The sequence below is a fragment of the Dipodomys merriami genome, unplaced genomic scaffold (assembly GCF_024711535.1).
Source record: "Dipodomys merriami isolate MVZ:Mamm:240054 unplaced genomic scaffold, mDipMer1.0.p SCAF_14, whole genome shotgun sequence".
Classification (NCBI taxonomy): domain Eukaryota; kingdom Metazoa; phylum Chordata; class Mammalia; order Rodentia; family Heteromyidae; genus Dipodomys; species Dipodomys merriami.
Window position 1 is genome coordinate 36,461,620 of NW_027202715.1, and position 18,130 is coordinate 36,479,749.

The 18,130-nt window shown below is 42.5% G+C and overlaps 1 protein-coding gene across 5 annotated transcripts in view; it reads right to left on the minus strand.

Annotated features, from left to right (window-relative positions):
* Myof (myoferlin) overlaps positions 1-18,130 on the minus strand; it is a 134,126-nt gene that overhangs the window by 22,125 nt on the left and 93,871 nt on the right. For 3 of the 5 annotated variants that reach the window (XM_070021219.1, XM_070021218.1, XM_070021216.1), the window contains 7 exons: positions 17,622-17,787; positions 12,647-12,723; positions 6,448-6,459; positions 5,074-5,172; positions 4,182-4,307; positions 1,738-1,893; positions 1,201-1,292 (listed from right to left, as the gene is read on the minus strand). In XM_070021219.1, coding sequence (XP_069877320.1) covers positions 1,201-1,292; positions 1,738-1,893; positions 4,182-4,307; positions 5,074-5,172; positions 6,448-6,459; positions 12,647-12,723; positions 17,622-17,787 — 728 coding nt within the window. Of the gene's footprint in view, positions 1-1,200; positions 1,293-1,737; positions 1,894-4,181; positions 4,308-5,073; positions 5,173-6,447; positions 6,460-8,097; positions 8,155-12,646; positions 12,724-17,621; positions 17,788-18,130 lie in introns of all 5 variants that reach the window. The other 2 variants (XM_070021215.1, XM_070021214.1) reach the window with 1 other exon arrangement.

The window sequence follows — 18,130 nt, forward strand, 5'->3', positions numbered from 1 at the left end:
TGTTTCAACCAAGAACACTTTTCTCCAAGTGATGGCTTTTCTACAAATAGGAAACACTACCAAAGGTTTTGGGAAAGCTTGGTGCTCCAAGTCAGGAATTTCTTCCTAAGCTAAATTCTGTCACTTACAAGCTTGGTGACAGCTCTGGGAACCCTGTGGTCTCACCCTGGAAGCTGGGCTGGGCTGTTACACCCTGCCCGGCCCTGCTAATAAGTTTGACACGGCGATCATCAGATCAGAGTAGCAGCAGCAGCAGCAGCAGACTTCAGGGTTGAAGCTGCATAGATACTGGGCTCAGATGGCTAGACTTCAAATTGGCCTCTGCCCCTGATCAGGGAATGTTAGGCATGGATTCTCTCAGAGCCTCAGTTTTTCCTCTGTTGTAATATGGGGATACTAATAGCACACCACTGGACTGTGAGATTATGGAGATGTTTTCTATAGATGGCTAGGTATGGTGTCTGCACACAGGAAGTGCTCAGCAGCTATTAGTTACTGCCAGCCTACGTAACAGTCACTTGAGATGGTTCTGATGAACAAATGTAACAGATCCAAAGTAAGTCCTAGGCTGTGATCTGGAAGAAAAGAAAGCTACTTCAAGGATTTAGGGGAGAAAAAAGATACATGAAGCCAAATATCTAACCCTACCCCTCCCTTTCTGTCCCCTTGATGGGTTGGTTGAATAGCAGAGTCAGTAATCTATTCACTGGGTGGAAATTGCGGAAACAAAATGTACTAGATTCAAAACAGATTGCATTTCACCTGGCTAAATCCTCTCCTGGCACAGAATTCCTGAACTTAGACTTCTAGGCCTCGTACAAAACTCTGTCTCTTGACTCTGCTAGGGCTCAGAGCAAAACTCTGCTTACAAAAGCTCACCTTGTGACTTATTTTCCCCATGGCACTCACTCTGACAAAATCATTTTTCCTACATATTTATCTATTTCTTACTGCCTCTCCAACTAGGATATTTGTCTAATCATGATCATAGTTTTAGGACCTAGAACAGGATTGGGCACCCATTTCATATATACATATATATTATTGATAATATAATATATTGTGTATATATGTGTGTATATGTCTATATATGTGTATATATGTGTACACACAAATATATATATATATATATATATATATCTCCTTAGTACCTAATCTGTTAAGAAATGAATGACAAAAACGTATAAAAATGTACATTACCTGCCAAAAACTGGGTTGAGAGTATTGGGAATGTAGTGGTCTCGATCTTCAATAACTTTCTTGCCCAGTGTTATTTTTATGTATGGGTCACACTGCCAGGACAAGACAGATGAGATATTATGTCATCCCCAAGTGCAAAATCAACTCAGTTTCTGGGATTGACTCAACTTGCTTCCATACCCACTCCCAACTAATGACAAGGTGACACCGTGTACCTAAAGAAAGGGACATGCCCTTTGGGTGGCAGCCAGCCTTCAGAGCAGCTGTGTGGGTAACCAGGTGGGGAGGGGCCTATGACTGAAACAGCCGTGTCCCAGGTCACTAGGGTAAGGTGAGAAGGATGAACCAGAGGGCCTTAAGTCCTGCAGGCTCTCAGGTAAATTCTCACTGGGACACCCCTCCTGAAAGCATTGTTTATGATAGAGTATCTTTCCCTTAGTGAGATAACAGACGCCCAAGAAGAAAGAACACACAATTACCCAGGCTGAAGACTGTAATTACCTTGCTACAGTAGAAGGCCCCACACCAAATGCTTACCAGGCCATTGTTGTCCTGGGGCTGCAGCTCTAAGCCTCGAACAATGTAAATCCGCACTGTGCATTCCTGTGGAATGCTGTCAGGTAATTCCCGAAACTGCCTGGGAGGGGCTGGCACACTGGGGTCATCTGGCAGCGGATAGATCCTAAAAGAGCCCTAAGAGAGAGATGCACATATGACTCATAAGTTAGGCCCTAGGGACTGGGCAATGCCCTCCACTTCCAGGTGAGGAGAGATGACTTTCCTGGATTGGAAAAGGATGGATTGAAATGGATTCCAAAGAAACTTTTTTTTTTTTTTTTTAACCAATCCTAGGGCTTTAACTCAGGGTCTGGACGCTGACCCTGAGTGTCTTTTGCTCAAGGCTCGCATTCTACCACTTGAGCCACAGCTCTACTTCCAGCTTTGTCTATGATTAATAGAAAATAAGAGTATTGACAACTTTCCTGCCCCAGCTGGCTTCAAATCATGATCCTTAGATCTCAGCTTCCTTAGTAGCTAGGATTACAAGCATGAGCCACCAGCACCTTGTTCAACATTTTTTTTTCTTTTAAAGCAGGTGCTGGGGCTTGAACTCAGATCCTGAGCTCTGTCCCTTGGGTTTTTTAAATTTTTACTCAAAGCTGGTACTGTACCAGTTGAGCCTCAACTCCATTTCTGGCTTTTTGGTGGCTAATTAGAGAAAAGAGTCTCATGGAGTTTCCTACCCAGGCTGCCTTTGAACCACAATCCTCAGATCTCAGCCTCTTGTGTAGCTAGGATTCTAGGTGGGAGTTGCCACCTGTGCCCAGCCAAAACTAATTATATGAGAAATCCAAAGAAGCAGAAAATGAGCTGAGCAAGATGGAGAGGTCACTCTGGTGGCCAGGAGGGATGAAAAGCTGCCTTTCCTTTGAAAGAGGTATATAAGCCCAAATATGGTATTGAGATGACTTCCTGTCTTCCTTATCAGCTCTGTATACCCTGTTCCACTCTCAGGAGAATGGGCTCAGCCTTCAGATCCTAGCTGTAAGATGTCACGTCTTGCCAACACCTTCCTGCCTACCTGGTGTGGCTGTGTCCTGCCCATCCTCCTGTAGCCCTCAGTACCAGCATTGATTATTTGAAATGATTTATTAATTTGTCCTCACTAGATGGCCAGCTTCCTCAGGGTGGGGAATGTTAGGCTTTGATCACTATTCTTCTACCAGAATCTAACTTGGAACTGGTACATCTAGTTAGGGGCACAACAAATGTCTTTAGAATGAGGATGCCAGCAGGCCAGTTGTAGAGTCTGTACACTTGATCTCAAAACCACCTTCAGTACAAAGGCAAGCACCCACAGTTGGGATCAGAACACATGGGTCTTTGTTTCAGCCATCTGCACCCAGGAAGACACATCAAGTAAGACCTACTATGTGGGAGGAATCAAAGACCCTCCACTCAAGGAATATAGTCTGGCCCAAGGCTGCTAAATTAGCGCCACCTTCTACCTTTGTTGATTGATTGATTGCTGGTGGGAAGCTGGAGTGGGAAGGATTGAGACCACAAGTAGGTCTAATCCCCTGAGTCATTAGCCACGTTGGCTATTGACAAAGGATGAGGAAGAGACAGTCTATCTGTCATGGCTTTGCCAAGTGTGGTTGGAGGGAGAGGCATCCATGTAAACCCATGTCATGTAGAAGGTGCTTTCACAGCGAGGTGAGCCCACACCCGTGGGAGCCCAGAGGGAGTCATGCTCCCTAAAGCAACCAAGGAACTCCTGACACTGTGACATCTGAGCTGGTGCTTAGAGCCTGAGTAGGACTTAGCACAGAGATGAAAGGGAGGGCTTCTAGGGTAGGAAGTAGAGCCTGTCCTAAGGCTCCAAGCTGTGAGAGAGAGGACAGGGTGTGTTTGGAACAGGAGGGTGGGGTGCCTGAGAGAGGGGTGACACAAGGGACACATGCTTGTGAAAGGCTAGCTCTGCCTTTGGGAGAAGTTGAGACTTGATTCTGTGGAAACCCAACTGATGTTTCCAAGCCATCCAGACCCAGGATGGCATTTGGTTCCAGGGAGGATGGACAAGACAATGGACTGGGAAGTTGTTGCATGGTTCTGATGACAGTCAGGAGGGCGGTGGAATGGGAGCAGGAGAGGGTTTGAGGAAGTTGAAATCCAGAGTTCAAGACACTGGCATGAGCAGGCAGAGAGGAAGAGACACTGAGAAATGGCCTGCATTGCTCCGGCTCTCCTCACTCCCTCCTTGTGAAGAGCGGGAGAATTTGGTCCTGCCCCAGGGTTTGCTTTTCCTTTATCATAGGTTTATAAAGAAAATAAGAGTTTCTAGCTGTGATGGTGCATGCTTATAGTTTCAGCACTTGGGAGCTTTGAGGCAGGATGATTGTGTACAGATCTCAAAAAACAAATTTTTAAAAAAAGGACCAAAGTGGATTTGAATCGGGATGAACACATATCTTACTCACCTTGAATTCTCCCACCACAGAAGGGTCTTCATTCTCCTCTGACTTGCCTCGGTACAACTTGAAAGTATCTGAGAAGTCTGTCAGGCCCTCGAAGTCTGTGACATCTTCAAGTTCGCAGTCATATATCTGAGAAAAACAAACAACCAATTCTGAATGTCTCCTTAGGCTGCAGGAGTCTGAAGTCAGTACTGACCAAATGGACATAAGGATGTGAATGGAGCAACTGGAACTCTCACATTGCTGGTGGGGGTGTAGGATGATTTAGCTACTTTGAAAAATGTTTCCTACTTTCTAGGACCCAGAAGTTGCATTACCAAGTATTTCCCTAAGAGAAATAAAAATGGGTCCATTTGATTCAAGAATGTGTGTAGCAGCTACATCCTCAGGAGAGCTGGGTAAACAAATTGTGGTATGGATGCAACTCAGACCTCATCTCTGCCGGAGGCTACTAAACTAATATCTATAACCATAGATTGGATTTGGCCTGCTTTTCATCTTGTGCTGCTTTGCACAGGGCACTGTGACTTCTGGGTCTTCCTGAGCCAAACTGGATACTCATTAATCTAATTAGTATGGTACCAACCCATTCTCAGGTCTCTGCCAGATGCCCACAAGCCCCAACCAAAGTGGAAGTCACACAACCATAACTCAACAGCTGTCCTCAAGCCTGAGAACTTTGGTGAAGCCAAGCCTGTTGCAAGAGGCTCTGAGAGGCCAAAGCTACTCCTGGCGTCTCCCCTTTTTAGTCTTTTAGCCTTTCAGTGGTTTTTGGGTTTGGGTTTTGTTTTGTTTTGTTTTTCTGTACTGGGATCAAACCCAGGGTTGTGTGCATACTGGGGCCTATCTTAAGAGATTCTGGTTCCTCCACCCAAAGAAGCATAGGTCCAGGTACCTTGAGTTTGGAGTAGCCTTTCTGAATATACTGTCCACATTTTTCATGTTCCCCTGAGGAAGCATAAAATTTACTCCACCAGTCAACAATTTCTTCCTCCTAAAGACACATCACAATGGAAAAGTCTTTATTAATGATATGGATTTCCAATTTCTTAAAGGAAAATTCCTTTGTTATGTAAAAGATTATTCAGACTTTATAATAAGTGAAAAAATGCACCTTAGTACATGCACCCTATGGACAAAACATTCACAATCCTGCTCATAAGCTGGAGGAGAAACAACCCTCTCCAGCCAATAAACAGTCCCTGACTGGCTGAGATGTTTTCTTACATTCAATAATCTATTTCACTCTGCTGGTTGACATTTACACCCACAAAATACATTAAAAATAAAATCTCCAATATGTATTTTCTATTATCTCATTTCCTTATATTTCTTAGCTAGCAAGGAATTATAATAGGAAGCTCATTTAGTTGAGTTGGAAAAACTGGCTTTCGTTCAAAGTCCATCCTATGTTGTAAGTCATACCTTATGTTATAAACCACGTTAGTGTGGGCAAGTTGTTCAACTACTCTGAGCATCAATTTCTTCTGCTGCTGGATGAGATAATAACTATTGCTATCTGCATTGCAGAGTTGATTTTGAAATCAAACAAGATCATTCATTGAGAGATACTGAGTGTGAGAGAGAAAGAGCCTGGAGACATTTAAAATGTGGAACAGAAATAGAGAGGCATTCTGGTCTATTTAGATCAGATTCCCCTACGTCATCCTAGCAAATCCTGAGCCTCTCAGAATCTCATAAGGAATCATATATGGGGCTCCTGTGGAATATTTTCTAACAGAGACTTTTGCAGTCAGGCTGGTCTTGAACTCACTATGGACCCAGGATGACTCTGAATCTGAGATCCTCCTGCTTCTCAAGTGCTTCTCCTGACTCCCACGTGCTGAGATTACAGGTAGGTGCCACTATGCTCACAGTCAGATTTATAATACAAGTAGATTTTCATCATTGCTTATTTTAGTCTGCCCTGGAAATAGTCATGTCGTCAAAAACACGTGTGTCAGCTGCAATACAGCCTCCTGTACAGTATGAGGCAAGGGGAGAAACAAAAACAAGAAAGGCTATTTCTTATCTGTGATAACATATGTATTTACACTCTTAAGTATATATGACTGTATATGCACGTACATGTATATGTTTCCCCACATATGTAGGTGTATGTGAATATATACACATTATAGGAAGAGAATATATTCGTGTGTTGAGGATCGAACCAAAGGCTTTCCATGTGCTAAGAAAACACTTAAACTCTGAGCTACTCCCTTGGCCCTATGACTCTTAAATATAGCAAGAATGTATAAATAGTTACCTTTTCTGACAGCTGGTATGTTCAGCAACAGGACAAACCATATAACCAGTCACATGGATATTGGGTTTCAAGAGAACATTAAGTTTAAAGAGAAAGAGAAAAATTGTTGTTAATGCATTTTTAAAAATTATTAACATTTGGTGCATTATTCAAATTATCCTAGTCAAAAATGATCTCATCATTGAACATGCTTTATTGATTTCTCCTCTGATAATATACTGAAAAGTTATACACAGGACTCAAATGTAAGGCTTAGAGGCGCTCCCCTGCTGTGGCATGTTTTCTGTGGGGCTGGATAACCTGGTGGTTTGCTAACACATACCCCAAATCTCCCATTCCATTTAGCTCCTCAAGCATGGCCTGCTTAAATTCCTATTCCTTCAAGGACTCCCCTACCACAAGATATGATGACTGCAATATTATAATGTGAGGAAGTTTTTTTATTTTCATCCATGCTTTTGTTCTAGCACTCAGTGAATGCTCATCCATTAAAAATGTTTCTACTATGCAGATATCAAATTTCTCCCTGGCCAAATCTTTCCATTAGAATTTTTGTGTGGAGAAATTTACACTTGATCTCAGTCAGGATATAGGTAGGAGATAATAGGAGAGCGAAGATAACGGGGCTTGAGTTTTCTCTTGATATCTGCTGGGACATTAGCTGAGCTTATCCTTTGGAGCAGTTTGAGGAAATGTGACCTGGAACACCTTCCTGGAATCCTGACTTCAAGTTCATTTCCAACTTCTCACTGTGGCACTTCCTGCCGCCGCTGTATGAGAGGCCCACAGGCCTCTGTCAGGTGCCCTTTGGTATTTCCAGACTGACTTTTGTCATGACAGAGTTGCCAACAGAGACAGAAAGACAGAAAGATGCATCCATTCTTTCTATTAGATTCATTCTAAAGCAGGATTAAGGGTTAAATAATCACAGCTGAATTGAGATTTTGGAGAGATAAGTATTACCTTTTGAGCAAAAGCATTTTCACATGTTCAGTGGTTTCTGAATTTAGATATTTGGAGACTGTTTATTCACATCTATTTTTGGCTATACAAAACACTTGCAAAGGCAGGGAAAGCTCAGATTTTTATGTGTGTATGCCGATGCTGGGGCTTGCACACTCACTTGGCTTCTTTGTTTAAGACCACTTAAGCCACACACAGCTCTGCTTCCAGATTTTTGCTAGTTAATTGGAAATAAAAATTTCACAGCTTTTTCTGCCCAGGCTGGCTTTACACCATGATCTTTGGATCTTAGTTTCCCAAGTAGATAGGATTGCAGGCATGAGCCACCAGCACGCAGCTAAATAGTTCATATTTTTAAAAGCATTACTCCAGACAAGTTTATGAAAATTTAAGGTTGGGAAGGATGAATTTGCTTGTGCCTCCTTTCTCATTATTTCATGTAAAAAAGGATCAGAAGTGAAGAATAGGGTTTGCTTTGTTATATTACAAATGAATTGCAACAGGAGTCAAAATACCTAAACGACATAGGAGATTCTTCCTTAGACTGTAAGCAGTCCCATTTGTTTCAAGGATCACCTCTCACTCCAAAATCTCCTAATAGAAAGAATCTGAAAGTAGAATTCTGAATCCTTAAATCCAAGCTTCCCCAGTCCCAGGCAGCTCCATGCATTTTCTCATCATACATACATGCACTGTCCTTGGAGAAGCCATTTTGCTGAGTGCAGTTGACATGCTGCTTAAGCACTGGAATTGGAAGGTAATTGTTGAGACAGCCATGTAGCCATGTCCTGGTTAACTGGCTAGTACTTGTCCAGTGTGACCCAGATACTTAGTCCTCACTTTTCTTGTGAGAGTGCTGAACTCATTTGTTAAGTACTCCCATGTGGGAGAATCTCACAGGGGAATGGCACAAGTTTCCAGAGTCATGACTCTGTCCTCCAGGGACATACCTCCAGTCCCCTGCAATGGTTCCCTTAAGTTAGGACCAGGTGCACACTATTCAGATCCCTGAGTTAGTAATACACATACATTACACAAATGTGGCACATACATGGAATACAGGACATAGCAAGCTTCTCGTTGGTTCTTTCACAGCCCAGCACTGAAAATGGACTTTACAGAGATGTGCAACATCTACATTCATGAACAAGTGGATTAGGTTTTCAGAGAAGATGCTAACAAGCCCTCCTTTTCTTTTTTTCTTTTTTCTTTTCTTTTTTTCTTTTTTTCTTTTTTTCTTTTTTTCTTTTTTCTTTTCTTTTCTTTCTTTCTTTCTTTCTTTCTTTCTTTCTTTCTTTCTTTCTTTCTTTCTTTCTTGTCAGTCATGGGGCTTGAACTCAGGGTTTGGGTACTGCTCCTGAGCTCTTTTGCTCAAGACTAGCATTCTACCACTTTGAGCCACAGTACTACTTCCAGTTTTCTGGTAGCTAATTGGAATTAAGAGTCTCACAGGCTTTCCTGCCCAGGTGGGCTTTGAACCACAATCCATAGATATCAGCCTCCTGAGTAGCTAGGATTACAGGTGTAAGCCACTGGTGCTCAGATAAAAAGTAATTCGTTACAATAACCCTGGATTAAAAACAGTACAAGATCCTCCTCAGTGTTCTGCCTTCAACTTTATCATATACCATTGCAATCATTCTTTTTTTAATTATTATTTTTTAAGTTTTTATTTTTTGTCAGTCAGTGGTAGGGCTTGAATTTAGGGGCTGGGCGCTGTCCCTGAGCTCTTTTGCTCAAGGCTAGCACTCTACCTCTTTGAGCCACAGTGCCGCTTCCAGTTCTGGTGGGTAATTGGAGATGAGTCTTACAGCCAGGTGCTGGTGGCTCACACCTGAAACTCTAGCTACTCAGGAGGCTGATATCTGAGGATCACAGTTCAAAGCCAGCCTGGGCAGGAAAGTCCAATAAACCACTAGAAAACCTGAAGTGGCACTCCAATAAACCACTTATCTCCAATAAACCACTAGAAAACTGGAAGTGGCGCTGTGGCTCAAGCAGTAGAGTGCTCACCTTGAGCTGAAGAGCTGTGGGACAGCACCCAAGCCCAGAGTGCAAGCCCTATGACCGACAAAAAAAAAAAAAAAAAAAAAAAGAGTCTCACAGTCTTTCTTGCCCAAGCTGGCATTGAACCATGATCCTCAGATATCAGCCTCCTGAGTAGCTAGGATTACAGACGTAAGCTACCAGTGCCTGTCTTAACAAGCCTTTCTTGTCCACAGTGTACCACGACTAGGGATGATGCAGTCATTCGTCATGCAGTGGGAATGGCTAGTACTGCCATCTCCAGGCTGTTACAACACAGGTTAAGTCTATGAAGAGAACTGACCTTTCCTCATGTTTTGCTGGAACCTAGTCATCCACTGACTTTTGTTAAGAAAGGACTGAAAATATTGGCATTGATTATTGACTTCCTCTTCTCTTTGCTCCCTAATAGTGCTACTGAGTTCACCAAAGGCATGTAATAAGAATGAACAGCTGGACATGGTGGCTCATGCCTGTAATTCCAGCCACTGGGAATGCAGAGATCTAGAGAGATGAAGTTTGAGGCCAGCATGGGCAAAAAGTTAGTGAAATTCCCATCTCCATGAAAAAGTTGGGTGTGGTGTGGAATGTTTCTCATTCCATCTATCCGGAAAGTTTAAGTAGAAGAATCATAGTCCAGGACAGGTTTGGCAAAAAAAAAAAAAAAAAAAGTAAGACACTACCTGAAAAAGAACTTAAAAAGGGGTGGGGCATGGTTCAACTGATAGTGTGTCTGGTGAATAAATATGAGGCCCTCAGTACCACCAATAAATAAATAAAGCTTAAAAAAAAAGAGCTGAGTGCTAGTGTCTCATGACTGTAATCCCAGCTACTCAGGAGGCTGAGATCTTAGAATTGTGTTTGGAAACCAGCCTGGGTAAGAAAGGCTGTGAGACTCTTATCTCCAATAAACCACTAAAAAACCGGAAATGGCACTGTGGCATAAAGTGGTAGAGTGCTAGCCTTGAGCAAAAGAGCTCAGGGACAGTGCCCAGCCCCTAAATTCAAGCCCTATCACTGACAAAAATAAAAAAAATTTAAAAAAGAATCATTAAAAAAAGAATGAAGCCGGGCGCTGGTGGCTCACGCCTGTAATCCTAGCTACTCAGGAGGCTGAGATCTGAGGATCGCGGTTCAAAGCCAGCCCGGGCAGGAGAGACCGTGAGACTCCTATCTCCAATAAAACCACCAGAAAACCGGAAGTGGCGCCGTAGCTCAAGTGGTAGAGCGCTCGCCTTGAGCTGAAGAGCTGAGGGACAACGCCCAGGCCGAGTTCAAGCCCCACGTCCGACAAAAAAAAAAAAAAAAAGAATGATTGCAATGGTATATGATGAAGTTGAAGGTAGAACATTGTAGAGGATTTTACATTGCTTTTATCCAGGGTCGTTGTAAAAAGCTACATAAAGAATTATTTTTTAGCTGGTCTCCAGTGGCTCATACCTGTAATCCTAGCTATTCAAGAGGCTGAGATCGGAGGATAACGGCTCAAAGCCAGTCCGGACAGGAAAGTCCATGAGACTCTTAATCTCAATTACCCCCTAGAAAACCTGAAGTGGTGTTGTGGCTCAAAATGGTAAAGCACTAAAAAAAACTCAGAGAGAGTGCCCAGGCCCTGAGTTCAAGCCCCATGGCTGACAAAAAAATTTGGTCGTATTGGGGTTTGAACTCATATCCTAATGAGCTTATTACTGAAGTGCTCTACAACTTCAACCATGCCTCCAGACCTTCCTGCAATCATTCCTTTTTTTTTTTTTTATCTGATAGAGTCTCATTCTTTTTCCCAGGCTGTTCTCAGACTACAAGCCACCTCCTGTGTAGCTGGGGTAATAGGCATGACCCATCATTGCCCAGTTTGTTCTTTGAGAGAGGGTCTTGTTAACTTTTGTTTGGGCTAGCCTCCCACCACAATCCTCTTGTTTCTACCTCTCAAGTAGTACATAAAGAATCTTCAGTATATTACAACACAATTTCTCCCCTAAGACTGCATGGTTGTTTGCAAAGTGAAGATGGTTGTATCTCCCTGTGGGATGGAGAACTTGATACTGTCCTCTGGGATAACGTAGAATTTCCAGAGAGTAGGATCAAACAAGCTGCTGACTGCACAGTGCTGGTTGGAGACCACATTTCACACAGTCCAATTTTCAATGCATTTAAGGCAGTAGGAAGGAAGTGGAGTTTTTTTATGCACTGTTTATGGACATAACACATTAAAGTACAATCATATGCATTTTCTGGCCAGTTTGCACATTAAAGCATGCTGTGAAGGTCTGTCATCAATGCCAAAAGAAATAGGAAGATATTTGGTGTTTTCTTTTTGCTGGGTTGAGTCCCCCCCCCCCACTTCTGTCTTGTAGAAGTGGCTGAGATAGTTTCAAATAGGATCCAAATTGAGTATTTCTACCACTTGATAACCACAGGGAAAAGAAAATAAAAACCTGGGGTATCCTGTACACTAAGCAGTAAGGTTGTTTTTTTTTTTTTTTTAATGCCGGGTGCTGGTAGGTGAGACCTGTATTCCTAGCTACTCAGGAGGCTGAAATATGAAGATCAAAGTTTGAAGCCAGCCTTGACAGAAAAATCTGTGAGACTCTAATTCTCCAATTAACCAGCAAAAAGCAGGAAGTGGAGATGTGGCTCAAGTGGTAGAGGGCCAGCCTTGAGTGAAAAAGTCAAGCAAGAACGCAAGGCCCTGAGTTCAAGCCCCAGTACAGTATACACAAAAAATATAATAAGAATCATGACATTTCTGCTCCAGGCAGTGAAAAACTGTCGTTTCACCCAACTCTGCTCCCAGTGCTACAATGCTGTCAATCTACTCCTGGAACATCTCTCCCTAGCAAATGATTGCATCTGACTATCCCCACCAGTGGCTCTCAGATCCGCATTCAACCATCAAACTCACTTGGGAAGGTTTGAAAATCTACTGGTGTCTGGGTCCCTCTCCCTCTTGGCAGACAGGAGTGGGGCCTGAGTGTGGATCATAAACATTTTAAGGATTCTAGGTGACTGATTAGTGAAGACTGAAGGTCACTAGTTTATACATTATCCTAACTATGAACCAGGCTGAGATTCAGATCCTTGTCTCTACTGAGGCCTCAATAAATTGGTGTGGTGATTACTGTCTTAGTGGCATTGAATGCTTGTTTGCATTCACTGAATGCTTAGACATCTGGAAGATAAAACAGACTGTATCTAATTATCTAAAGCCTACCTTGGAAGCCAGTAAAGGTTTAGTGTCTTCTATTTCAATAATGACATCCCGGCAGGGGGGCGCAGACATAAGGGAGGCTGCAAGAAAATAATTGTACTTAGATAAATACTCTGAATAAGCATTCTACTTGGGTTCATTGGGTGAACGGGAGAGTTTATTCCTGGGTGAGACTTTCTCAATGGAAATAATTACACCTCAACATAGAAAACAGCTCAACCATCCCTCACTTTCTCAAAGGATGATATGGTTTTAGATGTTTTCTAGGGAACAATGTGGCCCATTTTTTTTTTCTTTCACTGTAGATAATTAGCACAGGGCCTACACATGGGAAGTACTGCAAGGGAATTCTATCAATTACGTTGGTGAGCCTTTATAACACAAAGGAGTAGGGGTGAAGGTGGGGAACTTACATCTCAAGGAGCTTCTTTTCCTTGGGATTTACCCCTAAAACAGGAAATAAAAGGAAAGGAAGATAAAGACAGGAAGGCAGGGGAAGAGACAGGTGGTCAGGAAAGGGAGACAGAACAAGGAAGGCAGACAGTTGCAGACTTTTAGGTCTGAAGTGTCCCATAGTTAGCCCTTGTCCTAACTGTCTATGCAGACAGACACAGCTTCTTCTCAGATGACTGTGACTCAGGATTTTGGGGTTAGAGCAGGGGCCCAAAGTAGCCCCTCCAGTACTCCACTTAATGGGTGCTAAAACCTTAACCTGGGGCAGAAGTGAGGAGACATGCACTAGAAAGCCAGAACCCAGATGCAAGTAACTCCATCAAGCCAAAAGAACTTTCTGCTTAACTTATCCAGGCAATTGACATATATTACACAAGAAAATACACAATTGACATATAATACCTGAGAGAGGAGACACATTAAAAAAATCTACCATGTGCCAATAGGCATTGGGTTAAGCACTTTGCATTCATAATCTCATTTAATCTCTCAATAATCCTTCAGAATATAAGTAACTGTCATCTCCAGTTTCAAGATTTAACCACAAGTAAACTGAAACTATGACAAAGCAAGTCTGTCACTTCAGGTTAAATAATCAATGGTCAGTGGAAGTAATGTCAATCTGGGTGACCTCCATGTTTGTGTTTTAACCATCACTCAGAGCCCAGAGAAGAAAAGATGTGCAGTAATGATCAGAGAAGCATTCTGAGGGATGTCAGGGACCTGAAGAGACAGCTATTGAGCTTGTATAACATTCCAGATGCTATGCTAGGTAGTTTCATGTCCACATGGTACCCTCAGGTCTACAAGCAGTCTCTAGAATTCCTTCCAAGATAAGCATCCCTGCAGGTCCAGACCATGAGCCTTTGGTGGACAGGAGTATGGAACACAGCTGTATGCAAGTTCCTTCTTCTCCATCACTTTGTCACTTTACCATCCTCATACATAGCAAGCCTGAGGGACAGGAGCAATTACTGTAGGTGCTTCTAATATTAAGCCAACCAAGGTCCAACACCTTGAATCTGATCCTATCTCAGTTCAGAGTTTCAGAGGTTTCAGTCCATGGTCAGCTAGCTCTGGGCCAGGGTAAGGCAGAAATCATAATAGAATGGATATGGATGAACAAGATGGCTCACCTCCTAAGTATCCAGGAAGCAGCAAGAGAGACAGAGAGACAGAGAGGAATATGTGGCAAGATACAGCCCCAGGACACACCACAGTGACCTACTTCTTCCATTCTGGCCCTACCTCCTAAAGTTTCCAGAACCTTCCCAAATAGCACAGCTGGAGATCAAGCCCACAGTACAGGAGCCTGTAAGGGGATACTTTATATCCAAACCATAACATTCTATCCCTGGATCCCAAAGGCCATCTTATAATGCAAAAATGTATTTAATCTATCTCCAACAGTCCCCATAGTTGGTTTTTTTTAAAATAACAGTTCCAACATCACTCAAACATTTAATTCCAAAGTTTCCTCTGAGACTCAATGCAAATGCTTAGTTTTGAGGCCCTGTAAAATCAAAAAGGAAATTATATACTCCCAAGATAAAAAGGCACAGGGTACGTATTTCTACTACAAAAAAGGAGGACTAGGAGTGCTGCAAGGGAGGACCCAACCAAAGCATGACTGGTTGCAGTCAAGAGGACCTCACTCTTGGGCTAGCCATGCTTTCGGCCTATAGCTCCCATCAGCAGACATTACACATCCCTGCCATGTTAGCTGTGCAGACTCTCCACTGAATCTTCAGGTTCACCTTCACAGCGTCACACATCACCCTGCAGGGACGCCTCCAGGGGTCCTGTAATACAGTGCCTGGCCTCCAGGCTTTCCTTTGAAATCAGAGTGGAAGTTTCCATGACCTCATCACGATGACATCTTTCATGATTGCAAAACCAGTATCATGTGGACAGTGCCAGAGTCTGCCTGAATCAGCCTAAACAGTGGACAAGCCTCCTTGTCCATGGTGACAATGGTCTCTAAGCACCTAGAGGGCTGGATGTGGAGAACACTCCCCAAGGAGGCCCCATGTGATCAGGGGGACCTGGGCTTCTCTTCTCATAGAAAAGTCTTTCGATGTGTTATAACCTTGAGCCTGCAGGGTCAGGGTCCAACCAGTTCCTAACACTCTCATGTTCTTGGCTTCATTTTAATGGTCCTAATCTGTTCAACAACCACATACTCCTGGTCTACAACTTCAAAGGAGCTCCTTTTCTGGCCAAACTGCCTGTTTTTCAACTCTTACCACCCTGCTTTTTTGTCTCTAGTCCTCACTATGAATCTAGCTAAAACCAGCTATCAATAAATGTACCACAGCCAGCTTGCTGTGGCAATTCTGAGGTCCAAGAGCATTTGTGAAATCATTTCTTAATCATGTCAACTGTTTGGAACAAAGAACTTTCTCTTATAAAAGCAGTAGGAAAAACACTGGGAAAATAATTTTTTCTCCGTTTAATAATCTCAAGTAAAAAAAATTCTTGCAGCTATAATAATACTGATTGTTGTTTTTAAAATTATTGCTATTTTAAGCATCATCAATTCCCAAAGTGTTTGGTGTGGGATATTTTTTGAGGAACATATGTAAAGTTTCCCTCCAATATGATTGAATTTTTCTCCTTCTCTGAGATGGTTAATCTTGATTATTGACTTGATTGGAAGAGGGACTCTAGAGATGACTAGATAATGAGAATTCTGACCTAACATAATAGTTTAATCCACGGAAGGATTCAAAATCGGAATAGATTATTGGGAAGTGGTAGCATGGTGGAAGGGGAGTGGTAGTAGCATAGTGGAAGGGGGTCATTTAGGGCAGGTCTTAGAAGGGTACACCTTGCCCCAGACCCTTCTTGTCATACTCTACTTCTTGACTGCCATGAGGTGAATAGCTCTGCTCCACCATCCTTCCTACCATTATATAATACCTTACCACAGGCCCAGAAACATAGAACAGGCCTACCACAGATGGACTGACAAACCAATGAGCCAAAAAATAATTTCTTCCTTTAAGTTGATTTTTTTCAAGTATTTGTCATGGGTGATGGAACACTACCATACAGGAACACTACTGTATGCTCAGACTCACACTACAAATAAGTCTCATAGGCCCTGTAAAATAGAGGCTAAACCTCAGAAGTCTTAAATGCATGATGCATTTCAGTCCTGAAGGCATCAATGATAGCAGAATAAGATGCATCGGTCCTCTGGGGCTTAATCCCATGAAGCCAGGGGCCCTAGGATCTTATGAACTGAGGTGACTGAGCCCCAAGCCCTTTATACAGTACAGAAACATGGTAAGCAAAAGAACAAGTAACTATTGGATCAGTAATAGCAAAGCACTGAATCATTTGACATTGTTTCTAATAGTAACCTAAGGTAAGCATTAGGTCCTGTTCTACTATTACATATGAATTACTTTTAATATATATTTTTATAGTGAAGATACTGTACAGAGGGGTTACAGTTACATGAGTAAGGTAATGAGTACATTTCCTATCCAGCATTGTTACCCCCTCCTTATATATTAATTATATCACTTAAGGTAAACCATTTTAACTCTACCTCTATGGATAACAATAAAATATGTTTCAAATCACATCCTAACATTAATGAAGTAGGATTACAGACTCCATATAAAAGTAAAAATATTCTCCTCCAATGCTCATCGGGGCAGGGGGTGGTTCCTTGTATTTCAACATGGTATTTCAACATTTATCACACTGAATTACACTATTCATTTTCTTGTTTGTTTATTTTTCACTGCTGAATTCCATGTGTGCATATGTGTCAGTATTGGATCTTAAAATAGGGCTTGAATTTCTCCATTAGCTTCTTGCTTTTTTACTCAAGGCTGGTATTCTATCATCTCTTAGCCACACCTCCATTTACTTCTGTTTTTTTGTTTTGTTTTCGTTTGGTTTTGGTTTTTTCCTGGTTTATTGGAAATACAAATCCCTTGGTATTTGTTTGCCTGAGCTGGCTTCAAACCTCAATCCTCAGTTCTCAGTCTCCTAAATAGTTAAGATAATACACGACTGTAATCCAGCTGTAATTTGGTCCCTAGCCCCTGCTGGATGACTGTGTTTTTAGATCAAAGCCGTCTTGTTCCCTTCAACCTCTCAAATATTTCCATCAATGAACAATATGTACTTAATAGTCAATAGCTACTTGCTGAAGATTGATGGGAATTACTTCATCCCAATCACTGATGCAGAAATAGCTGTCTTGGACTGTTAGGCTGTTTCTTGAAAGGCAATGAGGAAAGCTCAAGGAAACACCGAAAGTTTCCTCAGATGCCTAAACTTCATCCAGGAGCAGGATATTTCAGGGGGTAACCTCTTTAGCATCCAACCTCCCTCAAAGTAGGCCAGGATTACTGCCACTTCCACCTTGTTATCTGTGTTTCCTTGGGAGATTTACTTCTACAGGAACTAGACAACAACTACTTCCCTTAAAAGGTTAGTAAAGATCAAGTCATGCCCTGCAGGAAAAGCTCCTCCCCTCAAATTGATGGATTTGCATGCTTACCTTTCAGCTGTGGCACAATATCCTCCTTTCCAGCATAGGGGTCACAGCGAAAACGGTCCAGGTGGTCGATGGTGCACTGGCCAACCACTGGCTTCCGCCCAAATTGCCTGTGGTCAATCACCTTGATCACCAGTGGAGGCATGTACAATTCTTCCTTAGGCAAGAACTGGGGGATTCCAAAGGTGAATGTCATTTCTCTACACAACACTCAAGAAGGATATCTTGGCTATTAAAATCTCCCAAGGAATCAGCCCAGCGCATAGCCCTGGGAACACCCAGGGGCGTAAGACTTCAGCACATCAGCTCTCAGCCAGGCTGACTAGGATCAAAACCAGGCTCTGTCCCCAAGAGTTGCCTGATTTTAGAACTCTCTCATCCTTCTCAGGCAGAGTAGGATTGGAGAATTCATACAAGTGACCTGCGTAAAATAGTAGCCGGCCCACAGTCAGCTAATATGATACAGAATCAACATCCTTGCCCACTGACCTGTCCTCCTCTTTACATTCTGC